This window comes from Erithacus rubecula (assembly GCF_903797595.1).
Source record: "Erithacus rubecula genome assembly, chromosome: 6".
Taxonomy (NCBI): Eukaryota; Metazoa; Chordata; class Aves; order Passeriformes; family Muscicapidae; genus Erithacus; species Erithacus rubecula.
Window position 1 is genome coordinate 40,176,407 of NC_136688.1, and position 25,285 is coordinate 40,201,691.

Sequence of the window (25,285 nt, forward strand, 5' to 3'; positions counted from 1 at the left end):
GCACACAGCTGAGGGGGAAGGCAGCAGAAAATCAATTCGGTGTGGCATTTGGCATGCAGGTTTGTGCAGCAATGTGTAGATGTGGAAGTGAGATGTGTTAGGAGGAGCTGGAGGAGCACAAGGGTTGGGAAAAGGGTAGGGTGCCCCATGTTGGCAGGAGGTGTAATGATGCCCTTTGAATGAAAACAAGTGTTCTTATGTGTAGGCAGCCTACATTTGAGAAGTTGCTTTAGATGCAAAGAAAAACAAGGAGGGCTAAATGAATCCCAGATCTGTGCAGGGAAGTGCAAAACAGCTTGACTTCTTTCACCATTTGTAATTATTAAGGCCCCCCCAAAAAATTATTGGAAATGAGGATATTAGAAGCAGCTCTGCTTGTTGATCTGCATTATCTTTCATTAAAGATGAACTTTCTATGTATGAAATTGGAAATTCTCTAAAGGTTTGGAGGGAGATTTCCAATTGGAAAATTTTTCCAGATCACTAAAGGCTTTGGTAGCTGCAGACAGCTCTCAACTTTAACTTGGATTTGGGGATTTTTCCATCCATGACTGATGGTCAGACACTGATCATCTGTATTTTTTTCCCTATGGCTCTAACTGCAGAAGTAACTGTTAAGAAGGTTTATTACTGCCCAACTGGACCCCTTTTCTGCACTGAATTCTTCTGGAGTTGTCTTTTACCGGACACTTAAAATCCAAGAAACATTTTTTACTTCCTCAGAGAGGTGGACTGGTGCTGTGTAAAAAAGGGATGATAAGTGTTTACCCTACTGGGACAAACTCCAGAGAATAGATATTTGAAACAGTAAACATCTGTCAGGTCACCTTGTCCATCTTCTCCTGCCAGGAGTGCTTTGTTCCTTTCAGTGTATTAACTTGGAAATATTTCTACAAAGAGTTATTCTCCATGGGACTGTGACTGTCGTTTTCTGTTTACTGCTGCTAAAGATGTCTTAAGGACAAGTAAAGCTTCTCTTTGCACCTTGGTTTCTTTGCATTTTGGGTACTGGAGGCTTAACAGCAAACATATATGAAAATAAAAAGCAACTAAAATGAAAATAATTATTATTTAGAGAATTACATGTCTTAGCATTATTTAGTTATTTGAAGACTTTCTCAACTAAGAAATCATGTGCAAAAATGGCTGGTGTTGTTCAACAGACAAGTGGCAGGTCCAGGAATAAAACCCAGTACAAATAACACCTGATCTCTTGCTTAATTCAGCAGAATATAAATGCCTGCCACTCAAACTAGTCTGCAGTTGTATTTTTTCTTCCTAATTAAGTGATTTGTGGCTTGTAAGCATTTCAAAATGCCTGAGAATTTTAAGGCCCAAGACCCCCTCCATACCCAGCTAGCTCAGCCTTCAGGTGATGATTCATCCCCACTTATACATGAATTCAGAGTGGTCATAAACAACAAACATAAAGCCTCACTTTCTCCTATGTCCCTCACATGAAACCTAATAATTTGGACCTCTTTTTAAGTTGTTGTGTTTGTTAACCACCTCCTACTACAAAAGCAATGGGGCCTTTATAATCTGTTTGGAATTTGTCTGACAGTGGCCCCTAAATGTGGATTATTTCGATGCAGTTTTCTACTGAAACAGAGATGCTTAGAAATCTGGTGGTTTTTCTTTATCTGCTGTAATCAAGTATTTTCTTTATTAGTCTTTTGAAAACAGTGGAGCTCCTTGTATTTTACACTAAAGCATTTATTCTAGTTTTCAAATCATGTTGAAGCTGTTTGATAAATTCTTTGCAATTATTTAGAGTTCTTTAACAAAACATAGACATTAGAATTATACCTAGGGTTACAGTGCATGTAGTACCAATGCTGCACATTGCTTATTCAATTCATTTGTCCTGAGACTGTACCACCCTTTTGCCCATGGAGTTTTACTCGCATTTTCTCCTCTGATGTTTTCTAAATTGTTTTCAAAGGTGTAGCTCCTTGCAGCTTCCCCTTCCTGGTTCTGTAGTTCATGGCCTGTCTTCCATGTTTGCAAGCTTGTATTTGTGACTATTTAAATGTTTTAAGAGCTGCTTGAAACAAAAGAGCCTGGACTTCCATGCTCTATGAATACCTCTGTATGACTGACATGTCATTAAGGTTGTTCAGTGGTCTGCCAAACTTGGTGTTACCTTCAAGTATCAGCTTCAGTACTTTCTAAATTAACTTCTAGGTAATGATAAAATATTTAATACTATTGCATCGAACATAGGTTCTTATGGTGCAGTAGAAATACCTTTTATCAGTAATGCTACCCCACTGAAAAGTATTTTGTGAGATTTGTCAGCTGAGGACTGATGATCTATCTATCTATCTATCTATCTATCTATCTATCTATCTATCTATCTATCTATCTATCTAATCTATCATTACATCCTGTTTTGTTCTTGTATGCTGTTTATTTGAGCAGAGCATTTGGCTGGTGTTCAGTCAAATACCTTAAAAAATGTTTCATTTGTGCTTTCACCATTGTAATTCAAATTATATCAGGCTTATTTGACAGAAGCTCCTTTTACACAGGAAGGTCTAATGACAGTAAGTATTGTATTCCTCTCCTTTAATGTTTTTATTAAGCACTTCAGATAGAAGCTGTTGTGCTGTTTCCTCCAGGGTTGATGTTTCCCCCAGGCTAAACCCTTTTACGGTTATATTTCTTGTCCTGTTTGGCTTTTTAAAACATTCACACAACATTATCATTCTTTTATTCTTCTGTTATCTTTCTGTTATTCCAAGATTAAAAATAAACCCTAGTGGATCATAAATCTCCTCATTCAGCTCTTTTAAGAAATTGGAGCAAGTGACCCAAGTCTGTGAAATTAAAAATAAAGCATATTTATTTCTGGTAGCTGATCAACATCCTCTTTTATTCTCATGGATTGCAAAATACTTTGTCATCTTCTTGTGATATAAACACTTAGATTTTTCATGTATTTATATTTGACAGAGAAAAAAATATTTCATACTTCATAAATTATTTAAGCTGAACCTTTTAAACAAGCAATTGCCACCTTGGTATTATGATGGACTTTTGTGTCAAGATACAACTTTTTTTAACCACTAATGCATCCTATAGTGATTTAAAGACTTAATTTTTTTCATTGGATCACTAGGAAAAATTGCATGTTACTTCCAACCTAAGTAGTTGTGATTTGGTTATATCATTATGCTTTTATCTCCTAAACTGAAGCAGATCTCTTCTGTCAGATGGAGATCCCCTGTAGCATGTAGATTTGAATCAGCTTGTAACCTACCTTTGGGTGAAATAGGTGGAATTCATTGGCTAGCTCACCCAGTAAAGTATAAGATTAAATCTTTTTCATGCTCTTGGATTTTACTAATATATTTTTGTGTTCTTTGATGTTTTTAATGTGTTTTTAAAGCACAGGCAAGAAAACAGGCCACAGTATTATAGAATTGTTTCAATAGTACTATATATATAATCAGTGTCTTTTGTCTGTACTTGATAGTTTCCTACTTTGACACTGAAGAACCACAATTAGTCTTCTTCAGAACTGCTTTACAAAGGCATTTCGTGTTCAATTGGTTATGCACCAAGGCATGCATGCTCTTTTCATAGTCACTGTTTGGCTTAGATACGGTTCCCATTGTGTGTGAGCTGCTCACAGTCTTTGATCCTAAATCTATAATCTAGCAATGGCCTGAACTGAAATAATGTGTCTGAGTATATATTGTTATATGCATATCAAAGTGATAAGTAATCTGAGTTTTAGCTGTCTAATTGTTCTTTTCCAAAAATCCACCTTAGGTGTCATGACTATTTTGTAGTATCTGGAAATTGCTCTGTGGTTGTTGTTCAGTTTAAGTAGGACTGAAAGTTTCTGGGCAGTCACTTTCCCCAGTGAGCAGCCTTAGTCTGTCTTTCTCTGGCACCTGGAAAGCTTTATTAATAACACTTCTTTCATAAAATTAGAAGAAATCTGAAAGGAAAATATACCTGTTTGTGTGTTTCCTCTTCTTGCCATTAATTTTTTTTTTTTTTTTTTTTTTTTTAATGCAAGGTATCCATTGAAATAAGCCTGAAGTCCTAAATTTTTTGATAAACTTGAAGTCCTAAATTTTTTTGTATTTGATGGTGCAGGATGATCCTTGTGTTTCTCCATGTCAGTGGAAGCTGTCACTTGCAGTTTGGTACCTGCCACTTGCTACCTCCTCACTTCCCTGTCTGCAACATGTAATAATCAATAGCAATTGTAATAATAATGCAATAGTAATGTTCCTTTAGTGGCATAGATTTTATGGCCAGTCTGGCAAAATGAAACTTGGTTTTAGAAGGCAGTAACTATGCATCTTATACCTCTTACAGCAACATGCAAGTCAAGTTTGCAGGATGTGATTAACATGAGGGGGGTTCGTTTTCTTGCTTCTAACTAATTTTAGGGTTTGACTTTCAGGGTCTAATACCTCTGCATAAGCAAGGAAAAAAGGTGGCAAGAGGCTGATCATTTGCCTTTAAGAGGCATGTTTGCCTATGTAGGACAAAACAAATTTGTTGCACAGTGCAGGAAGAGCAGTTGAGAACTTTTCTCTGGCTTTTGAACTTCTGTGGCTTTGAGACTAATAGGATCTGGGACAGATGTCTGCAATCCATCTTTCCTTTTAGAAGCTTTTGGGAAATAATTCTTACCCTTAGTAATATCTGTTGATAGACCTGCATGCCAATGGGTTTGCAGTGAGAGGTATCAGGCTTAAGGATACCAGAACAGTGTGGGATTTTTGTGCTTTGAAAGGCAAAGAAATTGTGTTATAAAACCACACACGCCTTATTGACAGAGTGACTGAGGAGTTAGAGAAATAACTTGCCTGTTTTTTTACTATTTAAATTGCTCTCAAAGCAAAATGGGGATGTATGAGGCAGCTGAAAAATGAAACCCTTTCACAGTGTATTTCTGAAGGGAAAGAAAGAGAAAAAAAGAGTACAGTAAAGTATAGAAACCTGTATGTTAAAAATTTTCAGTGTGCCATATCCATCCCCACTAATGCTCTCCTTTTGAGTGCCTTGTATGTGAAGGACCTGAGCCAAGCAGAACAATGACTGCCTGGGAATGGCAGGACACAGTGATGCTGGGAGACATCATGGGCTGGACATATATTCTCTAATAATGTACTTTGCAGTATTTTCCTCTTAATATTCTGCACATGGGGCTTTTTAAAAATGTGGTTGTTGTGTTGTTTTTTGGTTTTTTTCTTAATTGCCTATTTGAAATAGTACAATAATCAGAGCTGACATTGGGTTATTTGGAATTGGAACAGGACTGTAGGCAATAATGTGCCAAATCCAGTATAGCTTATGTTAGAAACACTTTACTTAAGCTCCTGTTGTCATTTTCTTTGCCTCCTTCCTTATCTGTGCTTCTTTCAGGTTTGACCATGCCATTGTGAAAGAAAAATGTATGAGGGAGCATGGTCATGTCTGCAAGGTCTCATTCAGCACACAGTCCAGTGTCATGTACAGCAAAGTTAGTTGCATCTTCTGAATTGATATCATATTTTGGGATATACTAGAGGGTGTAGAAAGGCTGAATTTTCAGTCAGAAGGATTCTGGTGTAATCTCAACTTCACCTGTCTTTTCTCTTATGGTAATTCCATCCTTGTGTGGTGTTTGTCATGTTTTAACCCCAGCCAGCAGCCAAGCACCACACAGCCATCAGCAGAATGGGGGAGAGGATCAGAAGGACAAAACTGAGAACATTTGTGGGTTGAGATGAAGACAATTTAACAGGAAAAGCAAAAGCCACGCATGCATGCAAAGCAAAACAAGGAATAGGTTCACTACTTCCCATGGCAGGCAGATGTTCAGCCATCTCCAGGAGAGCAGGGCCCCATCACATGTAACAATGACTTGGGAAGTCACCAAGACTATGGAAATAGCATCACCCCAAACATCCCTCTCCTCCTGCTTCTCCCTGCTTTATATACTGAGCATGATATCACATGGTCTGGAATATCCCTTTGGGAACTTGTGGTCATCTGTCCTGGCTGTGTCTTCTCCATCTTCCTCACAACCAGTGTTGAGTACACAAAGCAGAAAAGGCCTTGTCTCTGTGTAAGCCCTGCTCAGCAATAACCAAAACATCTCTAAATTGCCATCACTGTGTTCAGCACAGATCCAAAACACAGCCCCATAGCAGCCACTGTGAAGAAAATTAACTTTTATCTCAGCTCAAAGAAGCACAATGTTTCAATAAGATACTCTCTTGCTTTGTGAGCTGCTTTCAGGAGCAGAGGACAGCAGTTACTGGAATGCCAAGCAGTTTGTTGGTCACACAGCTGCATAAGAACAGAATATGGGGATCTGCATGTAGATGATGGGCATTCTTCTGATGCTGCTTTTACTGTCCTGGATAAACATGGGCTGGGCATCACTTAATGGGTGGTGAGCAATAGCGTGGTGCATCACTTGTCTGTCTTGAATTTTAGTCCTCTCTCCTTTGTTGTGTCTTTTTTCTTTATTATTATTATTATAATTATTAATATTATTACTATTATTATTAAACTGTTCTTATCTCAGCCTACAGGTTTTCCCTTTTATTTTATTTATGATTCTCCTCCCCATCCCCTGTGGTGCTCTGTTGCTGGCTAGGGTTAAATCACAACAGCATAGCCTAAAAATCACAGGTGAAGACATGAATACACGTGTATGCACATGCAGTAGAGTGCACACAGGCACTGTGTTTAGTGCTGACTCCAGACCTGACCTCTCTCCTTTCTGAAGAGCTCTCTCTCTTGCTGATTGCAGCAATCACCTATTTTGAGAAGGAAGTGTAATCTGGTGCTGACCTGGGTGCTGAGGTTCTCATCTGTCTCCCATTTCTGCTTCTCATTTCAGTGCTTCCACTGGAAAATGTCCCCTGTGTTTGCCTTTGTTTCTGTTTCCTGTGCTTTCCCCAAAGATCTCAGTGTGGCAGCAGTTCTGGCTGTGCTGAATGCTTCCATATCCCCCCTGTCCCGCAGGAGCTCCTGGATTTGCACTCCATGCACACAGCTTCCAGATGTAAGCAAGGGATGAAGGTGAAGTTTGCCAGCAGCCTTGGTGCACTCTGGTAGTCACTGGGTTCTTTGCATGTGCTCTTACTCTTCCCCAAGAAACCTGTAATCTGGGTGCAGGGGAGAGTTTTGTTAGTAAGGGTTTCTCTGGAGGCCAGATAAATCCAGATGAAAAGCTGAGGAGGAACTGTCTCATTCCAAACCTCCCTCTATTGGTCTCACTGTTGTGCTGTGCACTAAAGCTGTGGCTGGTGCAGCTGGGTGGCTTCTGGATGAATAGATGAACTAGACCTTTTGGCATTGTGGAAACAGGGGCTCAGTCCCAGATAGAATATAGATATTGGATTTCTTTCTTTTTAAAAAATATTTTCCCCCTCTTCCTTTTTTTAGTGCTGCAAGCTTAGAGATGAAGGTCACAGATGAGACAGTTTTAGATGCATGTGAGAGAAAGATAGAAAAGAGCTTATGGTTCTTTTCAACACCAGGTTGGGGGTTATAAGATGAGAGTATTTTCTCTTGATGTTTCTTTCATGTAGGGAATTAACTACATTTCCTGCCCTCTACAGCAAATAATCAAGCAAATAGTTAGCTCATCACATCCCTGTTTTCATACAATGTGAGGCCCAGTGCAGATAAATATATGGGGAATTCTACCCATGGAGGGTTTGAACTTTGTTCCATGCTGTAGAATTTGAAGAGAGATGTTGGTGTTGAAAAATTTTTGCACAGGGCAAAAAGAGGGGCATTTAGAAGTTTAGAATCCCATAGTACTAAGGGCTAGATGTAATGGAGACAGTCCTTCCTCTCCTCACCAGAAAAACTCAGGATCTGTGACAGATTGTCAGCCATGGGTTAGTGCCTTCCTGCAGTGGCAGCTGTTCAGCAGAGCCAGTGTCCTTGGTCCCTCACAGGAGAGCCTGACTGAAGGGATGCCTCTTCCTTTGGCTGACACTGCAGGTGGAGGGAGATGTCAGTGCCCCTGAGACCTTTGTGCTAAGGCTGAGAGAGGGACTCATGCTGGGATGCAGCACCCTCAGCTCTGAGAGCCCAGCTACAGTGACACCATCCTGCTGCAGTGACACCACTTTCAGTTTGTATGCTTGGTCTGTGCAATACTAAATCCACTAAATGCTTCCTCTGTGGCTGTAATCTCATTGTTACTTCAGCAGTGCTCACTTTTGGGCATGTGCTCTCCCATATGTAATGGTAAATATTTTCAATTTGTTTTTTGCTGGGCAAGTGACAAAAACATAGAAGACACTGCTGTGATTGGCACAGTTTGCTTAGCAATTGCTTTGCTTATGTTAGAAATTTCAGCAGTGAGACTAATGCTTGCCTGGCATATGGAGACTGAACTACCTTCCTGTACCTTGCAGGGATATTCTAGTGCAGCAGGCTCAAGGCATATTGGCTAGGGAAGGTAGGTTGTGGGGGAAAACTGCATATCTGTGAGTGAGCAATATCTATTCAGTATCCTCACAGAAGACTTTACACATTAGTGTTCTCATTAAAACACATCACTGAAGTAAAAAGCTGGGTGAAATTAAGAGTTTCTGTTCCAAAGGAGGTTCCTCCAGCTGACATTTGTTTTCATTGCTGCTGGTAAGATTAATTTTTTAAAAATGTAAATCCATGATACCTTCAATACTGAGTTCATATGTAACATTCTGATGTTTTCTGAATCAAATTATTTCATATTAATTTTTGAGCCGACTCCAAATAATCCTGGGTTTAATACAGTTTAACACAACCTGTATTTTCCTCTGCAGTGCAGTTCATGTATCCTTTGGGGCCTTAGTGTCCATTCTCCCAGAGAGGTGTTTGATGAAGCTTTTTCGTGGCTTCGTGTCATGTGTCTCTGCTGATACCAGGGGGACACTGACATTGTGTCATGGGAAAGTATTTTCTTAGGGAGTTGAGACTAAAGGTAAAAATGGGGACCACTGTTGAAAGTAAATGCAATTCCTGAAAAATACTGGTCAATTAGTCAATACTGTGGTCAAATTAGTGCAAATGCTTTTCTGTAAAGTTTGATAAAACTAAACTTGCCATTTTGGTTTGTTACAGGTGGTAGTGAAGCACTTCATTGCTAATTCTCTTTGAGAAAAATGGAATTCTGTGTTAAAAAGTCATCCTGATAGAAGCATTCACCCAGCCAAACTAAATAGATTTATTTCCTGAGATAGGTCTTTTGTACTTGCACAACCTTAGGTGGACTTAAAATACAATGAAATCACTAAATGGAATGCTATTTGCTAAGTCATTGTCTGATAGACTTTTCAGGGTAATAAGGTTCAAGCCTTAAATGATCAATGGGGCCATCCTAAAATAATTCCTCTCAGCCTTTCAGATGAAATTCTTGAGACACTTGACAGTAATAATTTCCTCACTTAATCATCACTGAACCAAGCTGGACAGATTTAGCTTGTGCTTGCTAGACAAATCTGAGAGTTCAGGATGCATTTGGGAGGAGCAGAGTATTCTGTAACTGGTGAATGTCTGTGTAAGCTCACTACAGGACTGAATGTAATTGAAGTCAACTCCTGCATGCTGGTATAGAAGCTGCTGTGATAATGAATTTTTAAAAGTTTTAAACTTTTTGAAAGTTTTTAAGTCTCAAGCCTTCATTCCCTACAGAGGAAATTTGCAAATTTAAGTTATTCAAATTTGTGACATGTCAGTATTGTGTTACAATAAGGTTTATTCTTCCTTCCTGTCCTTGAACACTATAGAAAAGTCTTTAGATACACAATAATTTTATATTTCACATGTTCCTCTACTCTCCCTTCACTCCACAACACAGAATCATAGAAAATAAAACTAGAGTGGACAATGGGAGGTTATCTAATCCTTTACACTTCCACTGTCCCAAAACTAAAACAATGGCATCTATGTGAGTTTTGACAGCAATTTTTTTGGCCTGAAATTAAAGGTCTCCAGTGATTGTTGCTCTTCAGACAATCTCTTCCAGTGCTTCACTGTTCTTTAATTAAAAAAAAAAAACCCTTTCTCTAACACTTTCTTGCTGTAATTATTTGCAAATGATTTTTTTGTCCTTTTCAACATGGATACATAGAAGAAATTCTTCCTTTATGCTTTGTAGTAGCTCTTTTGTATTTGAACTCTCTATAGTGTCTCCTTTCAAACTTCTATTTTCTAGAACCCTGATTATTTTCATGGCTCTAGTCAGACTCTTTCCAATAGTTCCACTCCTTTCTTGAAGTACAGTTCTCCAAAGTGAACATGATTTCCAGTAGAGTACAGCACTATCTCTTTCTGTGTCTCCATACATTCCAGCATGCATCTTTCAATCCACCCAATGAATGATTTGCTATGTGTAGCTAAGTGTTTATTTCTTCTATTTTGTTCTACCTCTGCACTAAGCTCATTGTAACACAGAGAATTTCTTCATTATTGTATATGGATGAATATTTTTCAAGTTCAGACATATCTTTTCTATGTCCTTACATACAGAAATACATTTAAGGTACAAATTGCTTTCTAGGGCTAGCATGAGGTATATCTATGTCTGTGGCACAAGTGAGGAACATCACAGCTGGCTGTCTTGGCTTCCCTGTTCTGCAGCTTTTTTCTTCTCTGTTGCTAGGTCAATAGGAGATTGAATAGAACATAAAATAGAGGAAAGTTCAGTTTATGCACCTGAATCCACAGTGAAATGCCTTAAACACTTTGCTGTAACTTAAAGGTGAACTATGTTACTGTCAAATACCAGACAGTCAGTTTTTTACCTTTGTATTAACAAGAATAAGCTAGATTTTTAGAAACAGAGTGACAAATCTGAATCTAATTTCTCAAAGTATTTTTTAGGTTTACCAGTAAAGACAAAATATCTCCTTGTATTCACTTACCGATTTTGGCTAGTGAGCACTTCTGCAAAACCAATTCCACAATCTCAAGTTGGCTGTTGTGATATGAGGAACATACTTTAGAAAATACTGAGTTTTAGATGCTTTCTTACAATTTCTTAGAAAATATGTGGGAAAGTGATATTTTAAGAAATACAGAAATGATAACTTATTTCCTGTGATCCATTTCTTCTCCTATTGCAGAATTTGAAGTTTGTGTAGCAAGGAAAGAAGAGGACTTGATGCTTCCATCACAAAAGAGCATTCATTCTCAAATCATAGTTCATGGTAGAACCAGTTCAACTTAATCTTACCCTTTTCTGCCTTTTCTGTAGCTGAGGAAACTGCTCAAGTCTTGGAGGCTGTAGAATCCTTCAGCATTTCTCTTTCAACTTAAAAAGATTTCTCCCCCATCTAGACAGTGTAATGACTTTTCTTTTCCCCACAAAGAAATATGTCTGATTTCTAAGGTTCCCATATCATGTTTATGTCAAGATGCAATTGTGGGGTCTGCAATGACTTCACAATGGCTGTGTGCATGTGCCTGGCTGTGCATGTCACACGTGGCCATATGGCCATTGTGGTGTCCCTTTTTGGAATCAAAGGATAATTGTCATCTCAGTGAAGTCTTGGGTCCTCTGTCTTCTCTATGTGTTAAGGAAACATTTTCACAAAATCAGTTAAAAGAAATTGCACCCTGCCTTTTTCACTCCTGTTATACTGGCACCTTGAAAGCCTTTATCTTATATCCTGCTTTAGGGAATGCTTCCCTGTATCTTAGAAATCTTTTCAGTCTCTTTTAAATCAGTCTCTTTTATCTTCTGGAATTTTCCACAAAACCTGAAGTGATTCAGAAGCCATAATTGATTTCTAAGGTGGAAATTTTTTTTATAGGGAAGCTTGAAATACTTCTGCCTCATTGTTTAGGCATTCTATTCACCATACTCCTATTTTTAGCTGGGAGTGAAGGAAGCTTTTCTGTCTGACCGTCCAGGAGCCAGCCCTCTGGCAGTCACAGTTGCAGCACCTAAGCTGGCTAGAGACCCCTTTGCAGCTACACAAGCCATTCTCATATGGTCAGATAAGGTTTCTTTACCAGCTCAACTCTGGGTTTCTTATAGCAGAATCTCACATCTCTGGATCCTTAAAATAGCTTGATCTTGGTTCAATAGCTTGATTGATAAATAACAGCTTGAGTTTGGTACCTCTGAGGAGGGACCCTGAACAGGGCTTTTATATCCCCAAAGTCTGGAGTCATTGGCTCCTGTGTTTCTTTGAGTGATCACTTTGCTGGGCCACAGGTCACCAGCTGCAAACTGAGCTACCTGTACTGAATGGATTCTTCAACACTGGGTGAACACATTTTTTTAAACATAATTCAGATAAAATATAGACTTGCATTGCTCTAGTCAACATTGCACAAGTTGTATTTGAGTCTTGGTTATTTGGTTTCAGTTACTTTTCATCAATGTTCAATGTATTGTTTTACACAACAGGTAAATTAACTCTTCCAGTGTGGGAAATGGTGATGGTGTTTGACCTGAACACAGTTGTCATCCCAGTGGAACAAGTGTGTTTATACTAGGTATCAACAGTCCACACAACATTTATTTAAGAAGTGTAGGAGCTTTAGTTACCCATCAGTGAAGACTTGGATTGCTTCACACAGTCTGCCCCAGACACAGAATAAAGTGCTGCTAACCCAGTGCATTGTTTCTACTTGCTTGTCAGGGAGGGCTAGGAAAACACAGGTCTAATAGACCAATGGATAAACTGTAATTTTTTCTTGCTGTAGGAACTTGCTTGGTTATGTGTAGATGCCTTTAAACAAGGCTTAGGCTCTAGCCTGAATATCTAGCAATTACCCTTTGTGAGAATTGATATGGGCAGTTGGTGAAAGGATTCAACCTGGGAGAGAAAAAAGCAATATCCAGGGTACAATAGGTGAACAATTTGGCTGGCCTGGCCTTCAGAGGTGCTCTTCCTAGCTAGCTAAATATATGCAACCTTCAGGTTATTGCCCTTTTTTGTGATGGTTCATGATGGTAGTCATCAAATTTGCCAGGCTATTGACAGCCATTCCCCTTTGGAGCATGTCTGTGTCCAGCCTGTACCAAAAATCATGTTTCCCTTTAATAACACCAACTCGGAGAGGAATTTTTATATTGGCTACTGGCCAAACTTAGCACATCATTTTTCCTCCCTTTTTGTTGCTCCCTCGCTATCTGCAACTTCACTTGATTGCAGAGAGATGCTTTTCATCATTGTGAAAAGCCATCTGATTAGAACTGTCATTAACCCATGAGTGAAACTTATAAGAAGTTTAGCTGGAAAAATTCCTTGAATGCTTCAGAATTGCAGAGTTGCCATTTTAAAGAAACTTCAGAACTAGATTGTGAATTTGTTATAGCTCTGCCTAAAACAAGCTCTTCTTTCTCAGCAGATTTATAGGAAACATGCTTTAATGTATATGTTTTATCCCTCAGAATGTTTTCGATGCCATTAAATTCTTCTGTGTATGTGTATCTGGACTATCCCCTTCCTGACCATGTATTAATACTAGTCTAATTCATTAAACAAAGGCATCAAATAGTCAATATTCCTTTGTTAAAGTGTATTTATTATCCTTCATGGAAAAGGAAAAAAAAATCTTTTCTTATTATTCCTGTTTCATTTTTTCAGTATAAAGTGATTTTAAGATTGGAGGAATGAAAGTTACTTTTCAAAAGCTCTGTGCATAGTTTTTGCTAATAATTGTCTTCCTCTTTCAGTTTCCCACCTTTCTTCCCAAAATAAAGATGGGTAGGTCTGTATCAGGAATGATGTTCTTGACTCCTTTAGACCTTCTCTGATATAAATATCAGACCTGGGATGAGTTTCAGCTTGTCTCTGTTTAAACAGGCAGGACTGGTGCTGTTCAGAAGCACCTGACATAAATGGAGAAGGCATTTCAAAGCTTTCATTGCTTTGTTTTCTTCTCAGTGGAAGCCATGTGTGGCCCTAGGAGCCTGTCCTAGAGGGGAGCAGCATTCTGAGACACTCATGGCCCCATTTGAATTTAGAGGAGTGGGTTTCAGTATTTTGGGATATACTGAGGAGCCTTCAAGTTAGTTCAGAGGTTGCTCATAAAATGAGACTACGAGGTAGGAGTGCTATGCAGGTGGTAGATTCTACAGCTGGCAGAAAGCTTCCTCAGTGAAACATTAAAATGCATCTCCTCTGGTTTGCAGCAGGTGACTAAGAAACTGCTTCTTGAAGCTTATATATTTGTGTTACAGAATCAGTTTTTTTTGTCCGAGACTTTTTTCTTTAATTCCTTTTTAGTGGGGTGTTTTAAGGTAGGATCTCAAACATGTAAAAATATAAAAAAAGCTTCACTGAAAGCACTGGCGACAAGTAAGACTAGAGCTGACAATAGTATCTTCTCCTTTACCAGGCAGTTTTAGTAGTTGGGAAGATGTGCTTCATCTGTCCTGCAAACAGCACTGAAGGCTCTGTTGATTTCATTAAAAACCAAAGATTCATAGGTTATGAGGCCAGAAAGAGCCATTATGATAATCTAGGCTGATTTGCTGTATAATTAATTCCTGTCTCACTATGTCTTTTAGAGAAAACACAATACTATTTTAATTTAAAATTTGCCAGTAGCAGAGTATACACTATAACCTGTAGTAAATTATTTCAGTAGCAAATTACCCTAATGTAAAAATAAGTCATAATATTTTAAAATGTGAATATCTCTAACTTTAGTTTCTAGCCCCCAGATCTCATTGTCCCTTTGTCACATGCATTGAAGAGCCCTCTCTTACCAAATTCCATTTTCTGCACAGGTACTTGTAGATTGCAATCGAATCACATTTTAACCTCTATCTATTAAACAGACTGAATTTGAATGTTCTCCACTATGGGACATGCATACCAGTCATTTAATTATATTCCCTCTTCAATCTTGAACTTTTGGTTTAACAATTGAACTGTCATTATCAGAAACTGCCTTAGCATTTCTCTATTCCTGCCAGGAATTCACATCAGTTTTACACCCAAGCATTATTTCTATCCTTTTATTGTTATGATGAGAGTTCTGGTGTATTTGATTATACATTATGATGTTGATGTCCAAATGTGTCTGTCAGTAATACTCAAGTCACCTATGGAAATGCTTGCACTTTGTCCATAAATACAGATACTTTTTTAGATTTCTCAAGCTAGATGTTTTGTTTTGGGGATTTTAAAAAGAAAATAATTTAGAACAATATTTGAACAACAGAAATTCAGCTTGGGGTGGATATGTTTCTTTTTAAATATTGAATTCAGAACTCTTGTATCTATTCAACAGCCTTTCTCATCTCCCCCAGGTCATCTTTGTGCTTGCTTTCTTGGTCTCTTCATTCTTGGCCTCAGATTCTTCAATATTAGTCACTTTTTGATTACAGCTAACTTTATTTTTTTTTTCTGGTTCCTTTGAAAGCATTCTGTCTCAAGGATTCTCCAGCTGTGATACTTGTATGATTAATGAAATACTAAGCAGTCAGCATCACACCTCAAATAAACTCAGAGGCAAACCCTCTGCATTTCTCCAGAAAAGATGGGATCTGCTACTCAAGAATCAAATACATCAAGAGGGAGATGTAACCTGTATGTGGCTCCACTGTGTGTGGGAGCTGCTTATGGGCATGATATTCCCCCTACAATATCAGCAACACGCAGAGATTGCTGAACAGATCACTGAGTCATGGCTAGATACAGCCCAGCACCACCCATCAGTCACGTGTAGGGTACTGTGCTACCTGTCTGCTCCTCTCATGAATGGAAAGATGCAGTTTAGAGGAGTGTTGGTTTGAGCAATTGTCAGTGGTATCCTGTAAGGGCAGCCCTCTTTGCTTAGGGTCATTAAAGTCACAGCTCATTCAAGCCTGGCCTTCTCTTGCCCACCAGATCAACTCCATGCTGTGATGAAACCAAAAATGCAGTGTTGCACCTAAGTCATAAATCCTTGTGGGCCTGAAGAATGGTCAGTCCATGCAGCCAGCATGGTATCTCCAATAGGGGAGGCTGCAGGTGCTATTTAGGGAGAGAACATGCCCATGGCTGCTGTCAGTGGTGCATTCCCTTACATTCCTGCAGCACCTACTGCTGTTGGTTTGCATTTGCTAGAAGACACACTCACACACTCCTTCTTTTTTCCTTTAGTATCAGTTTGTAGATTTGCTGTCCATTGTTATTTTTGGTTGGTTTTGTGTCCTCTGTTGCACCCTACTTCCATCACCTTCCCTAGCAGCAAGTTCCAGAAGTTCACTACCCTCCATGTAAATAAGTACTTCTAAAAATCCATTTTATGCTGAATTCATACAAGCTTCAGGAAATGCCTCTAACTCTTACTGCTGGGTTTGGCAAAGAGCAGTTCTACATTAACCTTCTCCATCTTCTGTAAACTTCAATCGTGTTTTTCTCAGTCCTCTCCAAATATGAGCTTGGCCTTTTCAACCTATCCTCATAAAGCATCCTACTCCATCCTTTTAGTTACTCTATTTATTTCCTCTTTCTGCTTGAGAAGCAGAGACAGGACTTCATGCAGTGCTCAGAACTAATGTGACTGAGGTGCACCTCACTGTCTGGCAAGAGAGGAGGCTCTAATGCACCTCCTTGCTGTGTCAGTGGAAGGAGGTGTATGGTCTTTAATGAGAGCATTTGACACAATTAATCTGTAGAATAAAACTACACAATAAATTGAAAATGAATTTTATCCCCGTTTCAGATATTAATAGTTTTGATTTTTCTGATGCCTGTGTGAGGGCAGAGCATGTTATTAGGAATTGGAGCAAAACAAGTTACTGTGGGTCAATGCTGTCCTCTGCTGGGAAGAACTAGAGCTTAGGGCCATTTCTCCGAATGGGATTTAACAGCTGGCTTCTCCTTTCACTCTGTATTTTGCCTTTGCAACAGGAAAATCTGACCGCATAGTGGAAATTGTCCTTTAATATTTACAGAAACTTGGAAATTCTTTGCTAACTATCAATGTATTGAATAATGATTTCATTTGTTTCTTCATCCTGAAGTTACCTAATTTATAAACTTATCCCTCATTCTTTCTCTCATTGGCCTTTTAATATTTACTGCATACATATTTCTCTGACTTTCTTGTCCTAATAGTAGAAATAACAATGCATATCTCCTTTCTCTTCTATTTTCCTGACAATTTGCTGACAGCTCATCCTGATAGGATTTTGAAAGCAGAAATCAAATGCGTGCATGTATATGCTATATGTGAAAGACACAAAGTATTTTAGAATAATAACTTCTTGGAAGAAATTAGAGTCTTCAGTAGTATCACTGAACAAGAATTCAATAAAAATTGTGCTAGTTGCATAAGTGGTTTTGCTTGTTGTACATGCCAGCTCTGCATTAGCAAGCGTGGAAGGTGATTGAGAGGAAGTACAGTTTACAAGTATTTCAATTTTGTGCCTTCTCCAGTTCCTGTTCTGTGAGAATGGCGTGTGGCAGAGAAGAGTCTGCTTTCCAGAAATTAATTCTGTACCTGAGAGAAAGAGAAGAGTAGGAGGTCTGGTCTCTTGAGTAAGCCAGATATGCTCAGGAGTGCTTGCCTGTTTGAGACTCTTCTCTTGGCTGATTTCAATCCATGTAGGAGCAATAGAGCCTGGAGTTCTGGTCCTTAACCCACAGAAAGTGAGAGTCCAGGGACTGAAAAGGTACAGGTTTTTATGTGTTAGCACATCAATTGTTAGTTTCTTGAAGCAAGGGTAAGCTGTAGAGACATTTTCATGGCAAGTTTGTGTCAGTAGCGATCTAAGATTTCTTGGTCAGAAAAATTTTAAGTCTCAGTTATTTTTTTCTTTGGGACCCACAGGTCAGTCATTAACAGTTCACAGCAACTTGCTGGAATTTTTTTTCATCTCTCTCCTAGTAGTTAAGAAGTATAATAGAGAAATGACAGTGATGGTACCAAGTTCCCTGCTGTGGCTAGTAGAGATGGACATGGAGGTTACACTGTTATGTATTTTGTATGGGATTTATGCTAATGTAACAGCATGATACTGGACACACACTGGATGTTGTGTACAGAAACTTTTACAGCCGAGTGGACCTGTGCTAGAGCTAATTGTTCTCACTGCCCTTCAGTTAAATATTCTGTTCTGACTGCTTATCTGATCTATAGTCATGGCAAAGTACCTGTTGCTGTCGTTTCTATACACTCTTCTGGTTCAGCTCACACCCTCTGCCATGATGTCAGACTCTTGCACTCTCTCCTTTGCTTTCCCCACTGTCTTTTGGGAAAAGTTTATCTCCCATGGCTGAAAGTAATTGGGGTATTTGTATTGTATGCAGGATTGATGTATGATACTTTTCCTTGTGTCTGGCAGGTTGTTTATAAGAATAATGACATTCGTCTGGAGCTGTCTCGCTTGGCACGGATTGGTGATACTAAGATGAAGATCTACGGGGAAGTAAAATTCGTATGTGAAAATGTGGCTACACTGGATCCCATCAGCTTTGAGACACCTGAGGCCTATATTAGTCTGCCTAAGTGGAATACCAAAAGGATGGGCTCCATCTCATTTGATTTCCGAACCACTGAACCCAATGGACTGATCCTTTTCACCCATGGCAAGCCTCAGGAGAGGAAAGATACCAGGAGCCAGAAAAATACAAAGGTAGACTTCTTTGCAGTTGAGCTTCTAGATGGAAACCTCTACTTGCTGCTGGACATGGGCTCTGGGACCATTAAAGTCAAGGCCACCCAGAAGAAAGCCAATGATGGAGAGTGGTATCATGTGGATATTCAACGAGATGGAAGATCAGGTAGAGTTGCAGCTTTTTCTTATATAGATTCATATTTCATATTCAGGCCTAGGGCTGTGTAATTATTCTCAGAACATTCAAAACCTGTTAAATATGAGTCACCTCCTTAACAAAGCTTAGTGTTACTCCAGTGATGTTTATCCAGCAAGGCAAAGATGTGTATGGTTTTCATTAAATGTTTTCATTAAATGTTTAGTGTGAACTTTGGATAGCACATCACAGAGGTAATCTGTTAATATTTTATTCACAATCCTCAGATATTCTGGATATGTATTTGCAATTACATGCATACTTACAGTAATGACTTATTTGTAGGCCAATGTAAGGTTTAAGGTCCTTCAGAACCATTGTGATCAGTTTGAGAAATTCTTACTTAACTACTTTGGGTTTCTGCATTTGGGATCTTGTAATGAGAAATATAAGAGCAATGGGCACAACCAGTAACAAAATTACAGCAACAAATCAACATTTTCATCCCATTCTGTTTCCTTTAGTATCCTGGAGTTTTGAGGTAGGCTTCTTTACTCTTTTGGATAACAGATTATAGTCTTAAAGTCTGAGACAGCATTCAGTGGATGTTTCTTTTCTTTCTCTGCAGCTTCTCATTTTTGAATATGGGTTTTGGTTTATTTCTAAAAATACACCTTACCTTGCAATTGCGAAGAGATACTTTTATTGTTTCCTGTGCTGAATATCAAACTAACATACTCATGCTCTGCTCTGAAATTGTGGAGGGAAACAAAAATGCTCGTATACTGTAGCTTCATTTAGAGAATAACAATTGTACTTCATTTTTTTTCTGAACCATTGGCATCTCAAAGCCTTCACTTCAAAAGGAATTTTGCTTACATTTGCCAGAGGATTTGAGATTTGTCTGGTGATCTCCAGATGATAGTTTTAGGTCCCTAATTTTATGTTTCCTGTTGTTGAATATCATAAGTATAGGGTATGCAGTGCTAGATTTGCTTCCCTTGAGTTTTTAGAAGAGCTGACTTTGAGATACCATGCAAGGCCTAGCTGTTTGAACAGGTCTTTGCCTGGAGCTATTTTTTCCTTTGATGATGTGAGTAGTTTCTTTCTGTTTGGCATGGTGCTCTGCGTGGACTTAATATGTGTGGTTATATATTACTGTCTCCTAAAAACATTGGTAGGACCATTGTACAAAGGAAGCCATAAATAAATAAGTACAGCTTTGATTTCTTTAGAATTGCTAAAATTTAATTAACTTCCAGGGATAAACTAAATTAGCTGTGTCTCATACTGACTTCAGTTTTGCTTGCTCACTTGGGGACTGTCTCATCCCTGAAGAAGCAGCTGCAGAGGGAGAAGAGACAGAAATGACACAGGCTCTATGCAAAGAATGTTTGCACAACCTTATGAAGAGGGACACATTTTCATTTGGACACATTCACAGGAGGGCGTGACAGATGCATCCATCGCTCTTGATGGATGACACTGTAGGACTGACTTGTTTGTCACTTGTCAGGGAGGTTTAAGATGTTCTGGACACTGATTAGAGGTAACAGATTTTGAATTAGAAACAGTTTTCTCGACAAGAAAGAAAGAATGTGTCCATACGATGCGTCTTTTTTTTTTTTTTCCTTTTTATTTAGTTGTGTTTTCTGCTCACAATGAATACTTGATTAATGATCCCGACTGATGTCTTGTGTCCTGAGAAAACCAGGATACTGGCATCAAGTTGTTCACGTTGTACCTTCAGTCATTGTCATCCAATGACACTTAGGGTAAGTGTGAGAGAGAAGTTCAAGACCTCTTCTGGTTCAGTCCTTGGCTTTTCTTCAGCATGTGGCTTGGAGAAAATAGATTTTTTTTTTCACCCTAGTATAGATGACTATAATTTGGAAACTGAAACAATTGATTTACTTAATGGGGGCTAAAAACACCCATTTGAGTTTAATGGGCTAGTGACCTGCAAGTTCTGTTTCTCCATACTAAAGCAGCAAGGCCTATGTTAGGTGTCATCTCTCCCCCATTTCTCTAACAATTCAAAATTTCAGGTACTGCTGATCATAGTAAAATAGCTTAAAAATCCAAATATTCACTATTGCAGTGCACTGAGGCAGGGAAGCTTGGCAGTCATGCTCAGATAACCTCTGACATCTCTAGTCCCCTTAGGCCTTGTGTGTGCTTCAGTCTGTGTTGGCTGCCAGAGCAACAAAACCTGTTCTTGTCTTTCCAGTCTGACAGAAGCTGGCAGCATGAACATGGACACCTAACGTCCTGTAACCTTTCTGTCCTTTGGGAAGGCTCCCACCAGCTTCACAAAACCTGTCACAGTTTCCAGCTGGGGAACAGTGAGCACGTTATGCAGGACAATGTTTTCAACTAATTATCAGCTATAAAGCATATATGACTTCCCACCTGATCAGACACTAAAAATCTCACTGGATGGTTTGGTTTACAGTTTTATCAGTGCATGTTTGGGGTCCCTGTTCTGCCATCAGTGGGGTGTTTTGGTCTGTTCTTCAGTTCAGCACAAAGTAACTACAACACTGCAGAGGAGATGCTTAGATGCTTCTGATTTCTCAAGATGGGCTTGGATCTACTCAAAGCAGAGTGGCTTCCAAACATGGAATTCTGGAGGGGAAAAAAAAAAGGATATCAGTTTATGTGAGTGCTCCTTTCTAGGATCAATACAGAATTTCTCCATCTCAGCAGCTTGGTCTTAAAAGTGCTGTTGATCCAAAATAGTGCCATCTCCTTTCAGGATTTATTGCAGGGTACAAAACCCTCAGAATGTTTAGGTTACTGTCCAGCCTATTTCTTGTTCATCATCTCACCATCTTTCTCCAGATTTTACACTTGACGTTATCCAATGTTTCTTGTGTTTTAGGGTTTTTTTTTACCTTTCTGGCATTTGCACATGTTTGTTCTCTTCACAGTAGCAGCTGTCTATAGCTCAGTCCTCCAGTGTTTTGGTTCTAATCTTTAGAGTAATATGTACTCTACAGGCTGCTTTTGAGTAATGCAGTGGAGATGCTGGAAGGGAAGTTGTGTTCCCGTGGCTCCATGACGTGCTGCCTGTGTGAAGTATGTGTATTGTCACATTTTCTCTTTCCTTATTTTGTAAAACAGAAAATGCCTGTGGTTCTCCAGCTTGTTGATGCAAAATGATTAATCAAATAACTGTAGCTCTCTTTGAGCCTTTAATTTGTAATGTCTCTGTTGCTTCTGACGCTCTGCTGCCTCTGACATTATTCCTCAATTATTACAGAACATCACACACATGGAATACCTTGTCTCTGTGTCATATGTGCAGTTCTCTAAGAAGACACCTCTTACAGCTGAAGAAAAGCTGTGTGTACATGACTGTACTTTCTCACAGAGAAAATAGAGTTAACTCTATTAACTTTTCTTCCTTATTGTAGGGGTGTCTGATAAAAATGCAATGATGTAGAATTAATCTTATAGCTTGGATAGTGTCTCTGAAGACAGACTGTCTTAATGACAAGACAATTGGATGTGATGATTTATAGCTAGGGAGAGGGAATTGCTGATTTTTAGATCTGAGTGTCCAGTGGGCAGATATCCCTATCACAAAAACTGCTGAATGCTCTTCAGAAGAGTCCACTGCTCTGGAATGTGAGATATGTGCATTATGTTCCCTCCTTTTCTTTGGATGCATTGTCTAACCTTAAACTAGTCACTTTGCTTTTCTGTACCTGTTTTATGTATTCTGATTATATTTCTGTATTATATGTTCTGATTATTTTATGTGCTGGGACAATTTCCTGAAATACTTGTGAATGACCTCAGTGCAGTATGCCCACATTTGATTTGGACCATATGGAAGCTATCACAGTTTTAATAATAACTGCTGTTCAGATATAAGTTTGTCTTTCTCTTCCTCAGTTTTCCTGTATAAAATAGAAACTAGAAAAAATTCCTTTATTCATTTTACTTTGGGACAAACTTCAGGAGATTTCTAGTTTAATCTAGACTTTTTTAAGGGTTGTGTACAGTTGAGCTTTGAATGCCTTCAGTCTGGTAAACCCCTCTGAGGTTTCTGTTTCCATGTTTGACCGCCTTTGTGGTAAGAAATGTCCTTTTTTATGGAGATTCCCATATGCTGTGGCTTGGGAATGGTACTCTCCCATTCAGTAGTCCCACTGAGACACTGCAAATCACACTGTGCACACTTGCTCCCCTGGCCATGCCCCTCCCAGCTCCTGCAAAGAATTACTTCTGCTCTGGCTGGAACCAGCTTATGTCTCTTGCCACTACAAGTTCACCGTGTTAATACATGCTCAAGTTGTTTGCCATACCTCCAGGTCCTTTTCTGCAAAGTTGCTCCTTAGCCAGCTGGTCACTAGCCTGTACTTATGTGTGAGGCTTTTGTGACTCAGGTGTAAAACTTTGTATTTATTGGTTTTGACGTACATCAACCATTGCTATCAGTCCTTTGCTCCACCTTGCAATGGTTTCTCTATATGGTAATCCAGTTCTTCCTCCAATGCATCAGCCATTCCCTCCATGTCAGTTACTAATGTGTCTGTGTTAGTCCATCATCCAGGTCCAGGTTTGGAGGTGCTGATTGTTTTCTGAAGGAGCTATATAGTGGGCATTAAAATGCTTTTGCTTATCCTTTTTTCTTTCTAGTCTTCATGCCATCAAACTCCTGTGTGTTGTCAATAAGTTTTTGCTTTGCTGGATGAATACCACTGAATAATGCTCAAATTTTACATGTTATTATTCAGCCATTGTATTGTTATGCATCTGGCTTTCTAATGCAATTTGGGTACAGACACATGATGATCAGTCATTGCATGGAAGTACTTAGGATCTGTTGATGTGAAGGAGAGGGAGCTGTGTGAGAGATACTGTGAGAATGCCATTTGGGTAGGGAAGAATCTTCACTCCTGTGCTAAATCTTAAACCTCACTCAGTTATTGAAAAAAATGTACTAAACTGAGTTTGCGGTTGCAAGTGTTGATGTCTCCTTCTCTTCCTCATGCAGGTACTATATCAGTGAACAGCCGACGCACCCCATTCACCGCCAGCGGGGAGAGTGAGATCCTCGATCTGGAAGGTGACATGTACCTCGGTGGGCTGCCAGAGAACCGAGCAGGACTCATCCTTCCCACGGAGCTCTGGACAGCCATGCTGAACTATGGCTACGTGGGCTGCATCCGAGACCTGTTCATTGACGGACGGAGCAAGAACATCCGGCAGCTGGCAGAGGCGCAGAACGCCGCTGGAGTCAAGTCCTCCTGCTCCCGCCTCAGCACCAAGCAGTGTGACAGCTACCCCTGCAAGAACAATGCAGTCTGCAAGGACGGCTGGAACCGCTTCATCTGCGACTGCACCGGCACTGGCTACTGGGGCAGAACCTGTGAGCGAGGTGAGATGGGTTTGCTGACTTTGGTTACACAAAACTGAAGGTGTGTGTGAGAACACAAACAAAACCATGTGTTCCTGTAAGACAATCCCCTGCCCTTATTGGTCTTCCCAATGCTAAGTTTCAGTTCCCATGTTAGGAAAACTTTCTTCTCTGATTGTTTCCTTCCAATCTTTTCCACCCTCATTTCATGAGCTTACTTGGCCACTTCACTCCCTAAGCCTTCTGAAAATCTTGTCTTCAAGTTCCAGAGTTTCTTTGGCTAAGTATGGTTTGTCTCCTGAGGTGGAAAATGCAGCTGCATGTGAGAAGTCTCAGACAAATTACTGGAAACTGTAAGAAGTATCAGCTTTAGTTATGGAGATTTTTCTTGCGTGGGACAGACGATGAATTCCAGTTCTGTGGAGGCTTCCTCTTTTTTTGTGTAGTAGAATTTCCTTAATGGCTGCTTATGAGTAAAGTCAGCTAAGGGGACAGTGTTAAAAGCAGCCTGTCTCCAAGTTCATCTCTGATAAGGCAAGTCTGTAGGAGATTCATGATAGATTCTCTGCATCTTATTTGTAGTCATAAAGAACTGTGATTTAAAGACATATGATTGGAGATATGAGACCCAAGTGAGGCTCGTGTAGGCAGGCAAATTTTCAGTGTGTTATAGATCACATGGAAAGGATTTACTTTTGGAAGATATTTGAACTCTGTATTTCTCAAGTACATAGGTGGTTCCATTAATTGTTATCTTTATTATGCTACTTCTTCCATCAGAACAAGGTAGGTGAGTTTTACAGAAAAAGATGGGGCTAAGATCAGTTACAAAAACCCTCCACTTCCCTGGAGGGTTTTCTTATATTTAAACCAGTCTTCCTGTTAATATTTGGCCATTAACACTGCATTTGGGCTAAATTGCATTCACAGTATACCCAAGAATTAACTGTAAACCATTAGCAGAGTCTTAGGGCTTTCAGTCCCTTCTTTATATCACCTCACTTGGCATCATGGTGATAGCATGCATCTTAGAACTGGAAATTCAGATATTTTTGAACTTCTGCTGTAAATATTTGAGCAACACCTTTCCCACTTAGTGCATTTTTTAGTATTGATCATAGTAGCATGCCACTTATGAGGAAGAACATGAAATGTAGCTACAATGCATAAGATATTAGGCATAATTGAGATGTGTAATTCATTCACTCCACAGAGGATTTTCTTCTTTGCAGAAAGTTTT

At 39.3% G+C, this 25,285-nt stretch overlaps 1 protein-coding gene across 2 annotated transcripts in view; it reads left to right on the top strand.

The window, feature by feature from the left end:
* NRXN3 (neurexin 3) overlaps nucleotides 1-25,285 on the top strand; it is a 686,791-nt gene that overhangs the window by 21,021 nt on the left and 640,485 nt on the right. For both annotated transcript variants that reach the window (XM_079309900.1, XM_079309899.1), the window contains exons 3-4: nucleotides 18,266-18,704; nucleotides 23,683-24,066. In XM_079309900.1, the coding sequence (XP_079166026.1) occupies nucleotides 18,266-18,704; nucleotides 23,683-24,066 (823 nt within the window). The remainder of the gene's footprint in view (nucleotides 1-18,265; nucleotides 18,705-23,682; nucleotides 24,067-25,285) is intronic.